Here is a 19,074-nt window from a genome sequence, read left to right on the forward strand (position 1 = left end):
ACAAGGACCAAGTGATTATTTTGGCAGTGATGCAGCATATAATCTGGATCCACGGATTTGTTAAGGATTTCCCATTGCTAGATATAGCTGCCGGCACGGCGTCGCTGTAACCATGACATGAGCACTGTGTTAGTGTATATGTTTATGGTGTCAGTTACCCGCTGACGATCACATGATTGTGATCCTACTACAAAATGAATGTGATTTATCAGCTGGAAATCATACAAAGAACAAATGATTAAACTGTGGGCTGTTTCTGAGTCCCATCAATTCCTGCCGCCCACTACATATTTAGGTCATGCAATGTAGCAAACCCCAGCCAGACACGTTAAGTTCAGCCGTCAGCCTTATTTTGAACACAAATTTACCTTTCTGTCCTTCAGTCCTTTCTTCACCGTAAGAGCTTGTCCCCATTCCAGCTAGGTGCTTATAAGTTTAGACACATCCTTTGCTAGACAGCAACAGTGTGTAACCATTTTCTTTCATCTTTATGTGAATTTTCGGACTTTTCGGCAGCGTCTTCATCATGTCAAGCAACCACTTCTTAGATAAACACTTCCTGTGCCACTGGAATGGTGACAAAATAAAAGCCAGCAACATTAAAAATACGTCTTCAAAATAAAAGCATGGAAGGAACGGTTATTTTAACAACAGCAAAACAAATGCTTGCCAAAAGTTATGAACTGATCAACAGACCTTTATAAGAGTAATTTATATGCAATTTGATATTCATCCATAACATGCACATGCATAACACATGCCTGTGCTCAGCGCAAGGTCATTTTTTATTAAAGATATCATCCGTCGGAAATGATACGTCAACTGAGCAGCCTTGGTGGAGTATTGTGCTCTCTGAGCGCTTTTCTAGTTAAATAATGTAAACGTTTTTTTTTTATGCAAACACACACACCTTGTATGAAAAAAATATAAATCAAGGACTGGTCAATTTTTATGTTTGCAGTGAGGATCTCTGCTGCTAATATGCACCAGGTACACACTGCTGACACATTCGGTTTAACTGCTTTCATTAATTAAAATGGAAGTTTACCAATCCGCAAACTGTCTGCATGATACACTCTCAATAAAGTCATATGGATGAAGTCACTGATATGATCAGGAGAATTCCCATTGCCTAAACCTATACGACTGTAACTGACCAATGGAAAGAGATTCCTGCGTTTTCTATTCACTGAAAAAAAGAATAACATAAAAAATCACTGAGAAGCACAAACCTCTTCATGTTACAGCAGGAAAATCTATGGCATCACCAGCATCCAAGGAATTCATCCTCAGAGGAATATGAACGTGTGTACCAATTATGTTGTAGTCCATACTGTGGTCTATGAGATATTTCACTCTGGGACACAAATAAAATGCATTTTCTGTGAACTATGACTGCCTGTACAAACGTTTGTGCTACTCCATCAAGTAGATGTCAGCATTTATCTAATATGTTTATATTAACACTGCAGCAAAGGTTAGAGGATCACTAAAGCCACATTATACATTGTAATTTTGAACAAATCCATCTTGTGCATATTGATATAATTTAAGTGTGATGTTTGATAAGTGTGATTATTGCTACAAGAGAAGTGTTGGGACCACTAAAGTTATTGAATTGATTTTATTGGCACTATGAATGAGACCACAATCATGACAATTTAACCAATTGTTCCTGAAGATACCTAAGTCTGGACCTCAGTGGTAGAATGATTGACAGACTGACATTGCTAGAGTCTCACAGCTAGCTTCACTACAAACAAGTTGTAAAATAATATGCTATTGCACTGCCAACAAGACTCAAGCCAAAACCTGGATGAGAAGCTCAGTTGGCTAGTTTAAATCCAATCTCTCCTTGTATCAAAGCCAGGAATGGCACTCTGAATGTAAATGAAACATGCCAATCTCCCCATTCCTATTTCAAATCATCCCCCATCCACAACGTAAGGAGGAAGGTAGAAAGCACTTTGGCTGTGATTTGTTTCATGCAAGGCACAAGGGAAGTGTGGAAATGTTCAGTTGTTATTAGGAAGGACATGGAGGCGGAGAGGAGGATGAAGAGGAGGAAGAGGAGGCGGAGATGGCTACAGCTCCGGCTATGGGAATGGTGTGAGCATATCAGGCCGAGCAGATTGTGTGGTCTGAGTGACTATTAAAAGTGACAGGATGGAGGCCTTGGAGTTGGTGAGCCGCCTGATTACACCTCTCCTCCCCAGTCCCCCTATTGACTGTGGTTAGGATGTAGCTTTCCATTTCCTGCTGAAATAAATTAAAAGTCAGAAGTAATTTGCCTGATGGGGGGGTGGGGGAGCGCGGGGGGTGGGGGGGTGGGGGGGTGGGGCAGTTGGATTGCAGGTGTTTTCTCTATCTTTTCTCTCTTTTTTTCCTTCTTGTGCTTCAAAGTTTCTGAATAAAAATTCTCCTAGCCTGGAAATCAATTGAACCCTTGGCTCTTTGATAAGGAAAGGGCTTATTTTCAGCCTGTGACAGTTTTGTGGCAGGGAGGCAAAAAAGGTAGGGATTTGATTAAAGGGGAGATAGAGAGAGATTGAGGTCTTGTTCTTGCCATAGGAAAGATCAAGGCATGCAATCATGTCTGCTACAATGCTGGCTCTACTGCAATGCTGCTGCTCCCTCTTTGTCTCTCTCTGTTTCTCTCTCTCTCTCTCTCACACACACACACACACACACACACACACACACACACACACACACACACGCACACTTGTTTTCTTTCTTACATGTGCACAAACTGGCATGCATACTGACATTTCCTTATGTGCGCTTTGTAGTGGCATTTGATAAGTAAGAAATGATCTGTCCTGTCCAAGGTCCCAGTTGAACACGCTCAGATCCCCGTTTGCTACGTCTTCTGTGGGATTCTCAATACCTGCCAGATGCACGACGGACATGCAGCAATTCCACAGCCTCTCCAGCTATATCCTGTTGCCGTTCACAAAACTTGCCTTTTACAACCCCGGAAAGCATGCAGAGCCGCCCACGCTGTGAGAATTTTGGTAGTTTTGGATAGATGCCTTGAGAGCACCAAAGTAAGGGCAGGATGTGAATAATCCCAAAGCTGTTTAACTGGTGAACTGCAAAGCTTTCAACAGCTAACTCTGTGACAGTGACGGCTGTATGTGGGTAGACTTCTGCCATCGGGATAAATATTGTATGATGTTTCGCTGAGGTAAACAATGACGAACAATTTCATGAGATGTGTGCTGTGAAAGTATATCAAAAGAAAACTTCAAGTGCAATGGCACATTTGGACTGAAATGAGTATAATTATTCAAAAGATTACACGTTCACAATCCTTAAACAGTTGTTCCTTTGAGGAAGTCATTGCGCTACTTTGACCACATACACTCTGTCTGTCCACAAAGGCTCCAAAGTGTTGCTGTGCCTCTTGTTGCTCGTGCTCATGCTGCTGTCAAGAGCAAGGTGAACCCCTTGAACATCAAAAAGGCTTTCATGTTTCTTTTATTTTAAATGGCAGTGTTTGTACAACACCAGGAATCTGAAGCCTACCCCTGCTCATGGCTCAAGGGATGCTTCCATATCACCCTGCTCTGGGATGCCAACCACCCCCCCATCCTGAGAACATGAGACGGGATGCACAGGGGCGTCTGGTGTGGGCGGAGAGAAGAGAGGGATCGACACAGAGCGATGAAGAAGGGCCAAAGCAGGCAGGTTCCCTCTTGCTCTTTGAGAGGCACAAATTAAATTCACATCAGGTGCAGCGTGATCAAAAAGCAGATGACTCAGTGTCGGGCCGTGTTTAGCCGCTTGGCTTTACAACTTCAAATGGCACGCAGCCGTAGATCACACCAACCTCGACTACACTTCTACAACCCCCCTTCAGAAATACGCACACTTGAGCACAGACAAAGACACACACAGACTGTAGCTTTCTGTGGTGAGCCCATCTGGGAACGAAAAGAGGCCTCACTTGAAGTGCTTCCCAGTCGAGGTGACTACATAAATAGATGGAAGGAGGAGGAGAAAGGGGGGTTGGGGGGTTCAGAAGATGGAGGAGAGAACGCTTTCGGGCACTTTCACCTTCGTTAATTTTAGATGTTGTTTATTTCCCTCCTTTAAGCTTTCCCAGAAGAGAGCTTATTGCCTCAGTACATATTTCCATTTTTTCACCAGTGGCTGAGATGCTGCAAGATAATTTCGTCTGACTGATTCTGGATCCAGTAATCTGAGCTTGTTCACTTGGAAAACAGTAGAAAGGCTCTTTGTGTTGAGAGCTGAACTGAGTTTTTCTAATATTTCTTATCTGCCAGTAGTCTCAATCCAATACCATTTCCTAGATAATACACACTTCAAATACATGAAAGTTATTTAAATAATCAAATATATATGCTTGACCACTGAATAGCTCTGCAATGCATTAAGGAAAAAAATACATTCCCACATCCAAGCTGTTCCTTAATCTAGATTGGCTGTCGTGGTTGTTTCGTGGAGACTCATGCAGTTTGATGCTGCAGTAGCCCAAGGAAGTGGTCACTCAGACTACAGGTAGTTCCGTGTTGGCAAGCTTTCAGGGTACCTGTAAAACTCCACAAGAAGTAAAACCTAATACATAACATACACTACCGTTCCAAAGTTTGGGGTCACCTAGAAATGTCCTTATTTTGAAAGAAAAGCACTTTTTCAATGTAGATAACATTAAATTAATCGGAAATACAGTCTAGACATTGCTAATGTGGTAAATCACTATTCTAGCTGTAAACAGCTGATTTCTAATAGAATATCTACATAGGGGTACAGAGGCCCATTTCCAACAACCATCACTCCTGTGTTCTAATGGTACATTGTGTTAGCTAATTATGTTGAAAGGCTAAATGATGATTAGAAAACCTTTGTGCAATTATGTTAGCACATGAATAAAAGTGAGTTTTCATGGAAAACATGAAATTGCCTGGGTGACCCCAAACTTTGGAACGGTAGTCTATACCTTAACTAGAATCACTGGAAAGTTGAAATCACAGAAATATTTCAAAACTCACTGACTGAAGTCAAAATAAAATATTTTAAAGTAGTGATATTTTTGTTGTAGTCTACAAATAACTATACCTGTTAAAATCAAACCAAATCTGATTTAAATTCACCACCATTCCCATCAAGAAATATAACGCTCCCAGTGATTCTGCGATGTGTGTCATGCTTCATGAAAGTCCTGTTCCTGTAATTCTGTCAGGCACCATCTGTGATGAATGCTGAGTGTCCTGAACTAAATTTCAACTTGAATTCTAAGATCTGATGAGTAGGGCAGATGGAGGGCAACTACTGTGTTGTGCTGTGACTGAGCATACAACGCATCGGAGAATGAGAGTTCAGATCATTTGCACTGAATATTCTCCTTTAGACACCTCAGGACTTTACAGTAGAACTCTGCCTTGACCGTCAAACCCTCTAAATTATTTCTTGTGCACAGCCCTGTGAATGGAGAAAAAGCACTCCTGACCCAGTGGACCTAGCACTTTCATTGTGAAACATGTCGTTTCTTCTCTTAATGGTAGCTGCAAACCCACCTCTCGTCAACAGTGGATGATCCAACATTCAACCATAGGAAGCTAATTGCATGAGACTGTGCATCACAGTCTTACAACTGTATAATCAATGCTCATAGTTACTCCGCCAAGGGACGGCGGAGTTATGTGACAATCGGCATACGTTTGTTTGTCTGTCTGTCTGTCTGTCAGTCTGTCTGTCTCTCTGTCTGTCTGTCAGCAATGGTACTCAAAAACGGACAAACGGATTTGGATGAAATTTTCAGAGAAGGTCAGAAATGACACAAGGACCAAGTGATTAGATTTTGGCAGTGATGCAGCTTATAGTCTAGATCCATGGGTTTGTTGAAGATTTCTGTTTCATTATGAAATAGTGTCACAGCGTCTCAAGTGAACACTACCTCAGCTGCCTGCTGCAATCACAATATTGTGAACCAATTTCAAATCGATTGCTGCAGACTTATCGGGACTTATCTGTCGGAAATGATACAAGGAACAATTGATTAAATTGTTGGGCCATTTCCAAGTCCCATCAATTCCTGCCACCCTGCTGTATATCGAGGTCACGCTATTCGGTATCCGTACATAGCGTATACATGCATTATACACGTCTGTGCTCAGCACAAGGTCATTTTGTTGGTGGGTACATATATATTAAATGGCCACATTCTATGTTGCCATGATATCTGATCATCAATAACTAATAAACAAATGCTGCATTTATGACAATGCCATATGGGGGAATGAATAGCCTTGGCGGAGTACCGCGCTGACTCCTTCTCTTATTTATCATGTGAGCTCCACTATTAAAACATGTCTCTATGTAGTAGAACAGCATGTGTCTAAAAATAGTTCCCAACACATACTGTATGTTCCCCTGTAAAACTACAGTGCCTCGTTGTTTAATAAAACTGCTGAGCATTTTAAAAATAATTATTTTCATTATTTATTTTGATCTTTTCCTCTTCTTCCTTGAAGGTAAGAATAATGGAGAATAACATACAAGAGAAGCAGAGAAAAGTGAGACTTTCCTTGCAGTAGAAAAGTTGTTATTTCCATGAACTGAGAATAGAGTTTTTTTTTCTGAGTAGAGGGGAAAACATTTTTCATTCATCGAATGCTGTCTAGATGGATGAAGCTGATTTCTCAGAGTATTTTTTTGTGTGTGCAGGGATTGCACATTTGCATTTTAAATCATCATGCCTATTTCACCAAAATTCACAACACTAGAGTGAGACAGAAGTGAGAGACAGAGACAGGAATGTGAGACAGGGAGGAAAGAGAGAGAGAGAGAGCAGTGTGCCAGAGGGAGTCTATCTCCTCTTCAGCAGGAGCTGTCAGCCGGTGCCGTCAGAGTGGCTATAAACAAAAAGTGTTTTCTCCCTTAACAAGCTCAACAGGACCTTCAGTGGGGAGACGACACAGAAATGCTTACTCTCCAGGGGTGACAGCCACTGTCTGCCATCAATCAGTCAGACTCACTGCGCTACCCGCAGACAATGCCTCAACAAGGGCACAGCTCAGATTCATCACAGAGGGAGAAAAAACTAAACAAGATGTGATGAAATGTACACATCAGCTCTGCAAGTCATTTAATTTTAATGTGCAACATGATAGTCGAGATTATGCTTGAAAAAAATGCAATGATACCATCTAAACATAAGTGTTAAGAGTAATTTTTCTCTTGTATGGCATTAGAATCACAAACGTCGATGTAAGCGACCCTCTGTCAGCGAACATGCGCTGAGGCTGGTTCACATATCGGATGTATGCACCTACACACAGACTCTCAGACATTTTAGCCTTTGAAGCTCTGTCAGTGTTTCAAAACTATGCTCTCTGTCACAGAAATCATTTGAAACACCTCTTTCAGAATGTCACAGCCCTGTTTGGGCTTTGATCAGAGCCAACAATGTCAATTTTAGGAGGAACTGCTGTGTAGTAATGCATGATGAAACTGTCAGAAAGTTGTTTCAGCTCACTCCCCGGTGCATCTTAAAATAATCATTTGGTTGCTGCCTCCACATATGTCACCAGTTTTTATTTTGCAAGGATTTCCTTGATGGTTTACAAGCATTAGCTGACAGAAAACAAAATGGGTTACATTTGTATGATAAAATATCCTATATTACTGCAGGTAATTTACACGTGTAACTGATGTTTGCTTCCTCTGATAAATGCTTGATCTGATGTTTGCCAAGATGTCTTCCAGAACCAGAGTAAAACGCAAGCAAGTGTGCTGGTGAAAAGTCATGATGTGATTATGTGCTGTATGATACATTTTACAACCAATGAAGAGCTGATACAAGCTTGTAGGAGCAGGAAAGAGGCCCAATTAAAGTTACTGGAAGAGAGAAGATTTGAATCTAATATTCAGACAGTAACCTTTCTACAATATGACTCCTGAGAAGAGGATAGACGGAGACAACAGATCGGTCTATGTGGGAAATGTAGACTACGGAGCTACTGCAGATGAGTTGGAGATCCATTTCAACGGCTGCGGTCCTGTTAACAGTTATAATTCTGTGTGACAGATTCTCTGGTCATCCCAGCGGCTTTGCTTACATTGAGTTCTCTGATCGAGACTCTGTGCATTGTGCCATTGGTTTGCATGAGACCTTATTCAGAGGAAGAGTCCTTAAGGTAATGCCCAAAAGGACCAACATGCCACGCATCAGCACCACAGACAGGGGAGGACACCGAGGCGGCCACTCCAGAGGCAGAGGACGTGGTTACTGCCCTCCCCGATATCACAACAGCTCCAGAGGCAGATTTCGGTGCCAGTCAACGAGGCCACAACATGAGACGCCCCACCCGTACTACGGAGGACCCTCTGTGGAGAAGAGACAGTGGGGACACATGGACTACCACGAACAGATGCCTAAACGTTACCCGTGTCTTCTTCTCATCACACCACCACCAGAGGAGTTGGATGCGGGGTCAAGCGGACAGCACTACAGCATACATACCGAGTGGAGGGGGTAGAAGTGATTATTTGAAACTACTAATATATATATATATATATATATATATATATATATATATATATATATATATATATATATATATATATATATATATATATATATATTTTGTTTTTGTTTTTGTTTTTGTAATTTTTTTGTAATTTTTTTTTCTACAAGAGCTCATCCTTTATCACAAACTGATTAGTAGATACCACTTTTGCCATCCTTATCAGAAATGCACATGGTCACACTTATTTTCAAATATTGTATGCTTATTCAAAATTCTAATGTTCGTAAATCACAAGTTCAAAAATAAGTCAGATGCTCCTTTGTTGTAAATTGTGTTCATGCTAATGAAAGAAATATTAGTTTTCACATATCAGAAGATATGTATGCTAGTTTCCTGCCTGTTTTATGTTGCTTAATATATATTTTATACTTTTTGTATTGTGTTTATTGAGAACTGACACATAGGTTAAACTTTTTATCCTGTTTTTTCTTTTTTTTCTTTTTCTTTTCACAGGTAGAATGATTACCCGAGGCCCTGTCTGCTACTAATTTATGATCCAGTGCTGCTATTCTTTTATTAATATTACTAAATTGGGTCTTACAACTCCATCTCTTGTTTTAAATTTTGTCTGTTGAACAAAAGGTTTTGGCAGGGTTTCTTTTCATAATTAGTATTTAGAATTTTAGAATTTTGCCATATGGGTGCTGTGCTAGCCAGTCATGCGCTGATGTACTCAGGTTGCCTCTAGGACACATTCCACTGTTATCCAAGGCAACATTATTTAAGACTAAATGAGATTATGATTAGGCACAACTGTGCTTTAAACTACATTTCAGCATCCGAACATGTTTGCAATGTTAGGAAATGTTTGCCAGTGTTTTTTAGCAGGTATGACAAGCATATTTACCATTATAGTGGCTTTTAGGAAAATAATATTTGGTTGTCAGAACCATGGAGTGTACATAAAGATAATGGACCCTACATGACGGCACCCATGGGTTTCCTGAACAGCAATTTTCGAAGTTCCTACATGGTCAATATCAACTTTTTATTGTGTTCTGTGGAAGTTATACATTTGGAAGTGTAAAGAAAGAGGCTTTCTAGTCCAGCTCCTTCTCTCCACCGCTAAACTACTGATTTTACAATCACATTATTGTCAGACAACAATACACAATTCAAAAATATTCTGTGTTCTTTACTCACCAGTTAGCACAATCCATCCATCCATCCATTATCTACACACCAGTTGATCCTCATTAGGGTGCGGGGGGCTGGAATCTATCCTAGATGACTTAGGGTGAAGGCAGGGTTCATGCTGGACAGGTTGCCAGTCTATCACAGGGCTACATACACAGACAAACAAGCACAATCAGAGTTACCAATTAATTTCAACATGTTTTTGGACAGTAGGAGGACGCTCGAGAACCTGGAGAATACTCACGGATGCACAGGGAGAACATGCAAACTCCATACATGCAGATAGATCCCGGGAAGGCCAGGACATGAATCAGGGATACTCAAGCTACAAGGAAAAAGTGCTAACCACCAAGCCACTGTGCAGTCCCAGTTAGCACAATGTAGATGAAATAATTTTTGTCTTCAGTACAAAGAAGATCCTGACAGCAAACAAAAAAAAAAAAAAATACTACCTACCAAAAGCTGCAACTCTGGGTTTTACACCCCATCTGATGCAAACCAGTGGTTCACACCACACATTGCTACATCCAGCTTTACAAACACATTAAGATTTGCATCTATAAACCTGCTGGTTTCAATAAATATTTCACTTGTATTTGAACAAGATGAATTTAAAAAGGTAATGTTAGCCTTGAATAATTGGTCAATGAAAAAAGAACAGGGCTCAGGAGAGTTAAAAAAAAAAAAAGGCCAAGGTTATGCATGATTGTAGCTAAAGATAGAGATACACCATTAGTTCTTTCTCTATTCTTTCAGAATCAGAATCAACTTTATTGGTCAAGTTTGGATATGCAAACAAGGAATTTGGCTCATATCATTTGAATCATAGCTCTCAGTGTACAGTAATCTGAAAAAAAACAACAACTAAGTACTAAAAATAAGGTGAAAGATGAGGAGCAAAGAATAAATAGGAGCAATATAAACACCAATATAAACTTTCAGTCTATTAAATTATACTGCAATATCTTCTCCTAACCCTAACCCTAGCCAACAGTAAGGGCATCAAAATAGTTTTTAGCATCTCAAAATAAGAAAACCCAAAAGATCACTCACTTCTGTCTAGTTTTAAACAGCAGCAACCTCTCATGGATATCTAGTGATGGCTCACTAGGCTCAAGTGATGTGTCTTTTACTGTGAATCTCAACTACTGTGAGGAAAGCTCTTGAAGGCTGGTCAGAATCCCTTTTCTGAGCACTACAGAAGCATGGTTCTTTGGTTAAAGAGGGACTATAACTTTCAAAACAAGAAATAAGTTATTCTTCCTCTTAGAAACCACACTCCCAGTTTTTTTTTGTTGCTTCTTTTTTAGCTGCTTTGGTCTGGCCAGCAGTTTAGGATGTCTTATTGCTAAAGTTGCTGACTTTTAAGTGGTTCTCTGCTTGTGCTTCAGCTACAATAGTTCAGTATTTTAGGTGAATGCTGTATGGTCATTTGTGACACTGGCAACTGCTCAGCAAAAGTTTGACTGTACATATTTAAAGCTGAGTTTCTTCAAAAATAAAAAAAAAAACAAGTTTTGATTCTGCTAGTTGCTTCAACCTCATCTTTAAGGAGCTTCAATAAAAAGCAACTGAACTTCTCTCTTTTAGAAATGAAGAAGCTTCTTGGATGGTGGTGAAACATCTTCAAGAACCTATTTCTTGTACAAAATTGAAATAAAAGTACTTTGAGAATGTTGTGTCTGCAGCATCGTCTAGCAGTAATTCCCTCACAGCTTGCCAGGCAGAGGATTGCCCATCAAAGTCTATAGATCCAGTTCCTGAATGTTCCCTACATTAGATTCTTATGAGCTTTTGTACATGGAAAATAATCCTTGGAGCAGCTGACGAGGCAGTGTATCTAAACACAGGACAGCTCCATGAGCCAACATAATTTAACAACACATTAATCTCTTTACTAATGCAGTCAATAGGATATTAAGCGAGCTACAAAAGCAAAATTAATGAGAAGTAATGCGACGCCAGTCGGCAAAGCGCTCTGCTGAAATCCTGAGCAGTCAGCAGGATTGGTCGTGCCAACTCATTTCTCAGCTGTGTCTCTTGCTCTCGCACAGGGATATGCCCTTGGGCGAAGAGGTGCTCAGATTCCACAGATGTCATCCACAAATGCCATATTTCAAACGGCCAGGGAAGTGATCTTCAGCCTCACTTAAAATACAATTCCCATTGTGATACTAATAGGGCAGTGAGAAGACAAACCTCAACCCCAAGTCTCTGAAGGAGTAGTCAGTGTACATTGGAGCTCCATGATATTCTCAGCAGATTTATCAAAGAAAAATCCACTGCTATCGTAATGACTAGTTAAAGTTATCATCCTTATGTTCAGTTCTGGTGGAATGCATCTGAAAAATACAGTTTCATAGTTATTTTCCAGTTCATAGTTATTGATAACTGAGGGCAGAAATCACTGTACCTATTGTTATAAACAAAAGAATGTTTCCTCCTTAAAATGCACTGGGCCAGCTATATGTGACTGGCATGCAGAGAAATAATTTCCATGTCTCACTCTATCGCTGACGATACAAACAGCTACATAGCATAGTAACCAATGAAAGTAAACACCGAATGTATAGAAGAATAGGTATCAGCGCTAATTATTACATGAATAGACACATAATTGATGGATATAATTCAAATATGATGATGTCCACACTGGAACGCAACAAGAAAAGTTAGGGTCTTCAGTTATTGTTGGATGGCAATTCATTTAGGTCTGTGTATGCGACAAACAAACACATACAAACATGCACAGTATTGCTGTTCTGAATTCATAACTTCTTTTCATATTTACCAGGGAAGACCATGAGTTCAAAAATACTAACAGTGCTATATTTATGCTTTATTATTTCAAGGTCTGCTTTGTATTGAAATGGTGTTTGTTTTATTTGAATATGTTATTCTGCAGCATTAAATAGTAAATGGTTTCTTAAATAAGACCACTGAAATACAGTACATAGTTGAAATTGGTGAGGTTATGACCTGTTCTTTGCACTCAATTCCATTGTAATAAAACATGGCAGGATGTCATTGAGGTCTGCAGTAGCTTACTTGTGACTACCAGCAACCAGAGGGAAGTTATCGGTGACATTTTCCCTAATGCAGTGCAGCCTGTAACATTTACTGTACGCTATTTTGACTGTGGAGTGTAGAGTGTGGAGTCACAGGAGTGTCACAATCACATATAAATGTGTAAATATAAAGAGAAATAACTAAAAGGGTAAATAAATATATAAATAAATAAAAGGGTAAATAAATATAAAAATAAATAAAAAGGTAAATTTTGTTTTTGCTTTTCCCATTACTCTTTTTTTCTTTTATTTTTCCATTTTGTCATTGTCTTTTCCTTTTGTCATTGTCTTTTCCTTTTGTCATTGCCTTTTCCATTTTGTCACTGTCTTTTCCATTTCGTTATTGCCTTTTTCTTTGTCATTGCTTTTTCCGTTTTGCCTTTGCTTTTACTTTGATGGACTGAGCTGTCAGTCAAATGGCTCTGGGCGGGGCTTTCTGTCCAGGGTGAGTAGTCAATACCTGATCACAGGATTCCTGCCTAACGCCAGCTCCTAGCATGGCTAAAGTGAAGTGATGTCACTGTGGTGCTTTGGCTGATTCTACCAACAGACACCGAAAGGACTCTGATAGTTCAGTAAGTTAATGTTTATTTTCTTATTGGTGCCAGTTTTAATGCACTTTACATTCTCCTGTAGTGTCAGATATAATGTGTGCCATACACTCCAGATGTTGATGGAGTTTATTTCTGTATGTTGACCAGAGAAGAGAGTTAGCATCCAGTAAATATTAGCTTTAATGTCAATTAGCGATGTTAACTGAGCTAGCTGCTCAGTCATAACCTGATTAAAGTTAATATAGCATTAAGCTAACGATGTTTGTGTTGAGTTTCATGTAAACAGTTGAAGTGTGTTGTGTTACTGTAATGTGGTACTTTTAGTTAATAAAACTGTCAGTGGAGACGCTGGTTCACATTAATGTAGCGTTTAGAAAATCTAAATGTGATTTAAACAGTCAGGTTAAGGTTCTGTGTTGTCAGTAGTCCTGAATATGTGCTGAGTCTCTGAAGTTAAACTGGAGAAAACAGTATTTTGAGTGAGTCCCTTAATTTCCCTTTTCTCTCAGGAGAATTAGTACCTTAAATTGGCCACAAGGTGGTAGTAGAAGGCCGTTATTTTCCCTGAGACTGAATTTGTAGTGCGCGAGAAAAATGCTAGGCGTGACCATCTTACCGAAATATGCCATCTTTTCTTTCTCTTGCCTGCGCCCAGCCCTGTGTGGATGCCAAGCTCTAGCTAGAGCTGCATTTACTTAGAAACCAAACCATAAATGAGATATGTCGCTACTGAAGTAAACTGCAGAAGTTACAGAAGTAGACGAGAATCATCAGACGTCTTTGAACCACATAGAAATCGATATTCCGGTCAGTAATGGGTGCTCTTCAAGGTTTTACCGTAGCATGCTAACGCTAGCAAAGTGAAGCTAAAAACGGGAAACACGAGCCACGTAGTCTGTCTAAAAACCAGTCGGGATAACTTTGAGAGGAATTAAACGGTTTTCCAATGATATTTGGTAACTGTTATATGTGTTTACTGAGTTGTATGTTGCTGCTACTTGAGTAATTTACTGTGTAAAAGGAAAGATTGCCACTTGGCACTGACTAGTTAGATGCCGCATATGTTCAAATGCTACAGTACATTTCATGCAGCTAGACTGTGAGTTACTGAGTGCTAGTAATGTGTAAATGTGTCGCATTATCGACTGTAGGCTGAGGGAAGAATTTATTTAAATTCAAAAGGCTATATTGTTCATCTATGACTTTGGAGAAGTTTGACTGTTATGTGTACAGCCTGTTATGAGCTAAGAAAGGACTGGCAGAATGGCAACTTTGCTGAAGTAAATGTAATTGACACTTATTGTGGACATTCATGAGTAACTGCCCTGCACATCCGTGTAGGCTGTTTTTTTCCGGGATTTTCTTCAGTGGGACTTCGATCTTCATCCATCTGCCACTGTGTGTTGATGTCCATCCATGTCCATATCTCCATCTCCATCACACTGGATTGACCATCACCTCGGACTGTCTCGGACTGACTATAAGGCGGTAGGATTTTTTCTGAGTGCACTCGATATTTTATTGTTTTGTTTTTGTTTTGTTGCCCCGTGGGTTTGGGTTTGATTTGCCTGGCCGGCCAGTTGTGGGTGAGCAAAGACATTTTAAATCCTTGAAACTGTTAGTGAACTTAATTGTGATTATTGTGAACTGTCAATGGACACAGTGTTTGGTCGCTTCATCATTCATGAGCTAAACTTTTTATGTAGGTTCAATATATTTGTTTCCTAAAAATTTACAATCTGTTGTCATTGTGCGTTTTTGGGGTGAACGTATTCCTAACAAAATTCCTTCCCGAGTCTGAGTTACATTTTAAGATGTTAGAACCGAAAGGGAGGGTTACAAAAGCATCTCTGGATAATATGATTGCAACAAAAGCCAAACCTCTCCACTGGTATATTGTACTGAAAGTTATGTATGTTTAGATCAAAAACGTCTATTATATTACTTTGATTCTTAATGTGGAGAAATCTCAGAATGTACACTTCCCAATAACAACTAATCCTTCTGTTCTTAGGCAAGCCACTTAAGGTAATGCCATTACCCTGTGCTCAGTGTTTTTCTTTCAGGAGTGATTTTATCTTGTATATGTAGTGTTGTCATCAATCTCCTCTAATGAAAAGGTGAGCACTGCACCCTTTCAACACAGCATGTCTGATGGTTGTTTTCTGGCTTCCGAAGTTTAGATTTCTCCCTGGATGATGGTTGATCTCTAGCACTAAATCCCAGTTCCATAGACACAAGCTTTAGGCAGCTGGTTGCAAACACACCTGCTAATTAGATATCCAACCGCTTATTTTGTCTCAAGTCGGCATCTGCCACCTCTTACAAGTCAGCCACTAAAAATATGAGTTACTTTTGATATGGGCAATTGAACCACACATCATGTTATACACAGTGTATCGTTATTATGTGTGATTGTTAAACACTTCTTCAGTCAGAGAGAAATGACGTTTTGTACAAGAAAGTACATGAAATAGTACCAACAATTACATAAATAAAACAAAGTACATTTTCTCTGAACTTTAGTCTTTTTTTAGCCTCGTGTTCAACTATGTAAGTAATAATAATAATAATAATAATAATAATAATAATAATAATAATAATAATAATAACAATAATAATAACAATAATAATAATAATGTGGTATTATTATTATTATTACTATACACTATTTCCTTTAACCATACAGTGTAAGGGTGCTTTCACACCTACGTCTTTTAGTCCGCTTAAAGCGGACTGGAGTCCGCAACACCTGCAAGTACGGTTCGTTTGGGCTGATGTGAAAGCATACCAGATTTTTTTGGTTTGGACTAACGAACCGCACCGAGACCACTTTCGGGAGGTGGTCTCGGTCCGCTTCTATGTGAACTCCAGTTCGGTTCGCTCCTGGTGAGAACACAAACCTGTCTCCATTCGGACCGGCTTGATGGCGCAGCAGACTTTTTGGTCTACGGGAGCTTCCGTAGCAACCTGCACAGGGAATTTTGGGAGGCGCAAAAAAACTCGCGCTAGCTAAACCACATTCTCCACACGAGTTTGATCGAGAGCCTGCGTTTACGATGAACAGGGGACAATATATATATATGATTTTGTAAACAGCGCCGCCAAACAACTGGGGGGAGATATAACATTAATTGGAGTAGGTTTAACTGCGAAAACACTGGTGTGAATGCGAACCGAACCAGTTGAAAATAGCAACATTGTAACAACTTTTGGGTCCAAACGAACCACTCTAGCGGACTAACAGGTGTGAAAGCACCTTAAGAGGTGGATTATCATTCTGTCGATTTTATACTAATGTAGTCATAACATTGTATTGCAACCTACACTATTTGTAATTTCCCATTTAAACAGATGTATACATTGCCATCTGAGACAGCAAATCAGGTTTTACATTGTGCATCTATGAACAATACTCCTGTTTCCACCAGCAGTATAAGTCTAGGTCAGCATGGTTCATGAATTCCTGTATTGTTGTGTTTCTGATAAATTCACAGTTCTTCTATACATACACTACCATTCAAAAGTTTGGGGTCACCCAGGCAATTTCATGTTTTCCATGAAAACTCACATTTTTATTCATGTGCTAACATACCCGGTAATTGGGTTTTCTAATCATCACTTAGCCTTCCAACATGATTAGCTAACACAATCTACCATTAATACACAGGAGTGATGGTTGCTGGAAATGGGTCTCTGTACCCCTATGTAGATATTCCATTAAAATCAGTTGTTTCCAGCGAGAATAGTCATTTACCACATTAACGATGTCAAGACTGTATTTCTGATTAATTTTGTTATTTTCATCAAAAGAAGAACTGCTTTTCTTTCAAAAATAAGGACATTTTTAAGTGACTCCAAACTTTTGAATGGTAGTGTATATAACCAGTCGAAGGTTTGAACACACCTTCTCATTTAATGTTTTTTCTTTATTTTCATGACTGTGTACATTGTAGATTCTCACTGAAAGCCTCAAAACTATGAATGAACACATGGAATTATGTAGTAAACAAAAAAGTGTGAAATAAGTAAAACATGTTTTATATTTTCAATTCTTCAAAATAGCCACCCTTTGCTTTGATGACAGATTTGCACACTCTTGGCACTCTGTCAATTGTATTGTATCTTTAATAAACTACAACAGATTTTCTTGCTGAGGTACTTGTTTATCAAACAGACTTTCAAGCCTAATGGCTCTTCATAAGGGCAATATATGTGGCTTATTAGGGTTTTTCTCAACCAAGCAGTGACTGTAGGATTTTCATATTTCCATTTCATACTGTCTGAATGTTGTCCAGCAATAACAGGAAACTGCACTAAACAGAAAATTGTTGGGATTCCACACTGTTATGTTGCTCAGGTAAACAAATGTGTAAGATAAAGCTGTCTGAGGTTGTCTAAAGGTAAAAACACTTTTACTTGTCATACAACACAAGGGTTACTAACAGCATTACCAAAGCCCCTATATTCTGTTAAGGCCTTTTCAGCATTAAGAGTATCAGGATACTAAAAACACAGCATCTAAATGCAACTGAAACATCATTCTTTTTATTTTATTGTTTCACCGATCCTGTGTTTTTCCTACAGTAACATTGCAAAATACCCTCTGTGAAAAAGGCTGACACTCATCCTGTGACTACTTGAAACAGCTGACACCTGGTGAATGTAAATCCAATTTTCATTAGTTTTAGCACTGTTTTGGTTTGGTAGCTAAATGGTATCTGTTGATTGTGGACAATTTAGTAAGCATGTAACCTTTAGCTCCTTGTTGATTAGTAAGCTAAAGGTTACCTGTTGACTAATGCTGCAGCTAATGGTCATTGAGTTATTATAGCTTTTTTGCTAAAAACAAAACAAAACAAAAAAAAAAACAAAAAACAACTGGCTGCCCCTGAATAACAACAGTAATGAGAACTGAAAAAACTGAAACAATGAAGTTATAGACTGGGAATGGAAAATGTTGTGTTGAAAGGTGTCAAATTGGTTTGTACAGCTGAGAGGAACTGCAGAGTTGGATGATGATCCCCTGTGGGTTTGTCACTACAAGCAATCCTTTTCCTATTACACATTACACATGCAAATGTGTAATAAATTCTCGGAAAAACCAACATTAAGTGTGTCAGTAAGGTGTTGGGCCACCATATAAATTGAAAGCAACTTCACCGTGTCTTGTCATTGATTTTCCAAATCTCTGAAAATCTACTGGAGGAATGCAAAACCATTCTTCCAAAAGATGTTCCCTCATTTGGTGTTTTGATGATGGTGGTATTGGTTCAAAATCTCCTAGAGGTGTTCAGTTGGGTTGAGATCTGGTGACTGTGAAGGCCATAGTATAGAATTCACATTATTTTCATCAAATACGCAGTACAATTCAGTTACCGGAGGAAACTCCTCCCATCAGGTTAGGAATGTTTCATCATACGATAAAGATAATCACTCAGAAAAAAAATATTGATTTGCAATTTGAAATGTCCCAGACACCATAACAGAACCACTGGATTCCCACATCGTTGGAGATAAGGGTTTGAGTTTTTCCTTTATTTTGTCAACTCACGTCAGTCATATCTGTTGATGTTTTGTTTTGTTGTTGTTAATCAGGTTTAATCATTGTCACCTTCCTAAAATAATAGCCTAAGCAATTTTTTGACAAAAATTATTTTTTTTGCCTAAATCTTCTCCTCATGATGCTGGCCAGCTCTGGTAAAATCGTCTACATCCTCAGTTGAACAGATCATGCGATTCTACTACTGTAGTTTA

General features: G+C 39.2%; 1 protein-coding gene across 1 annotated transcript; it reads left to right on the plus strand.

The window, feature by feature from the left end:
* Window positions 1–7,909: 7,909 nt before the first annotated feature.
* Window positions 7,910–8,507, plus strand: LOC111568096 (embryonic polyadenylate-binding protein 2-like; the record flags this gene model as incomplete). The annotated part of the gene is given in 2 exon segments (XM_023269576.1): window positions 7,910–8,034; window positions 8,036–8,507. Coding segments are annotated over 2 exon segments (597 nt in total), but the record flags the coding sequence as incomplete, so codon positions are not given.
* Between the last annotated feature and the right edge of the window lie 10,567 nt (window positions 8,508–19,074).

This window comes from Amphiprion ocellaris, chromosome 1, assembly GCF_022539595.1.
Source record: "Amphiprion ocellaris isolate individual 3 ecotype Okinawa chromosome 1, ASM2253959v1, whole genome shotgun sequence".
NCBI classification, from domain to species: domain Eukaryota; kingdom Metazoa; phylum Chordata; class Actinopteri; family Pomacentridae; genus Amphiprion; species Amphiprion ocellaris.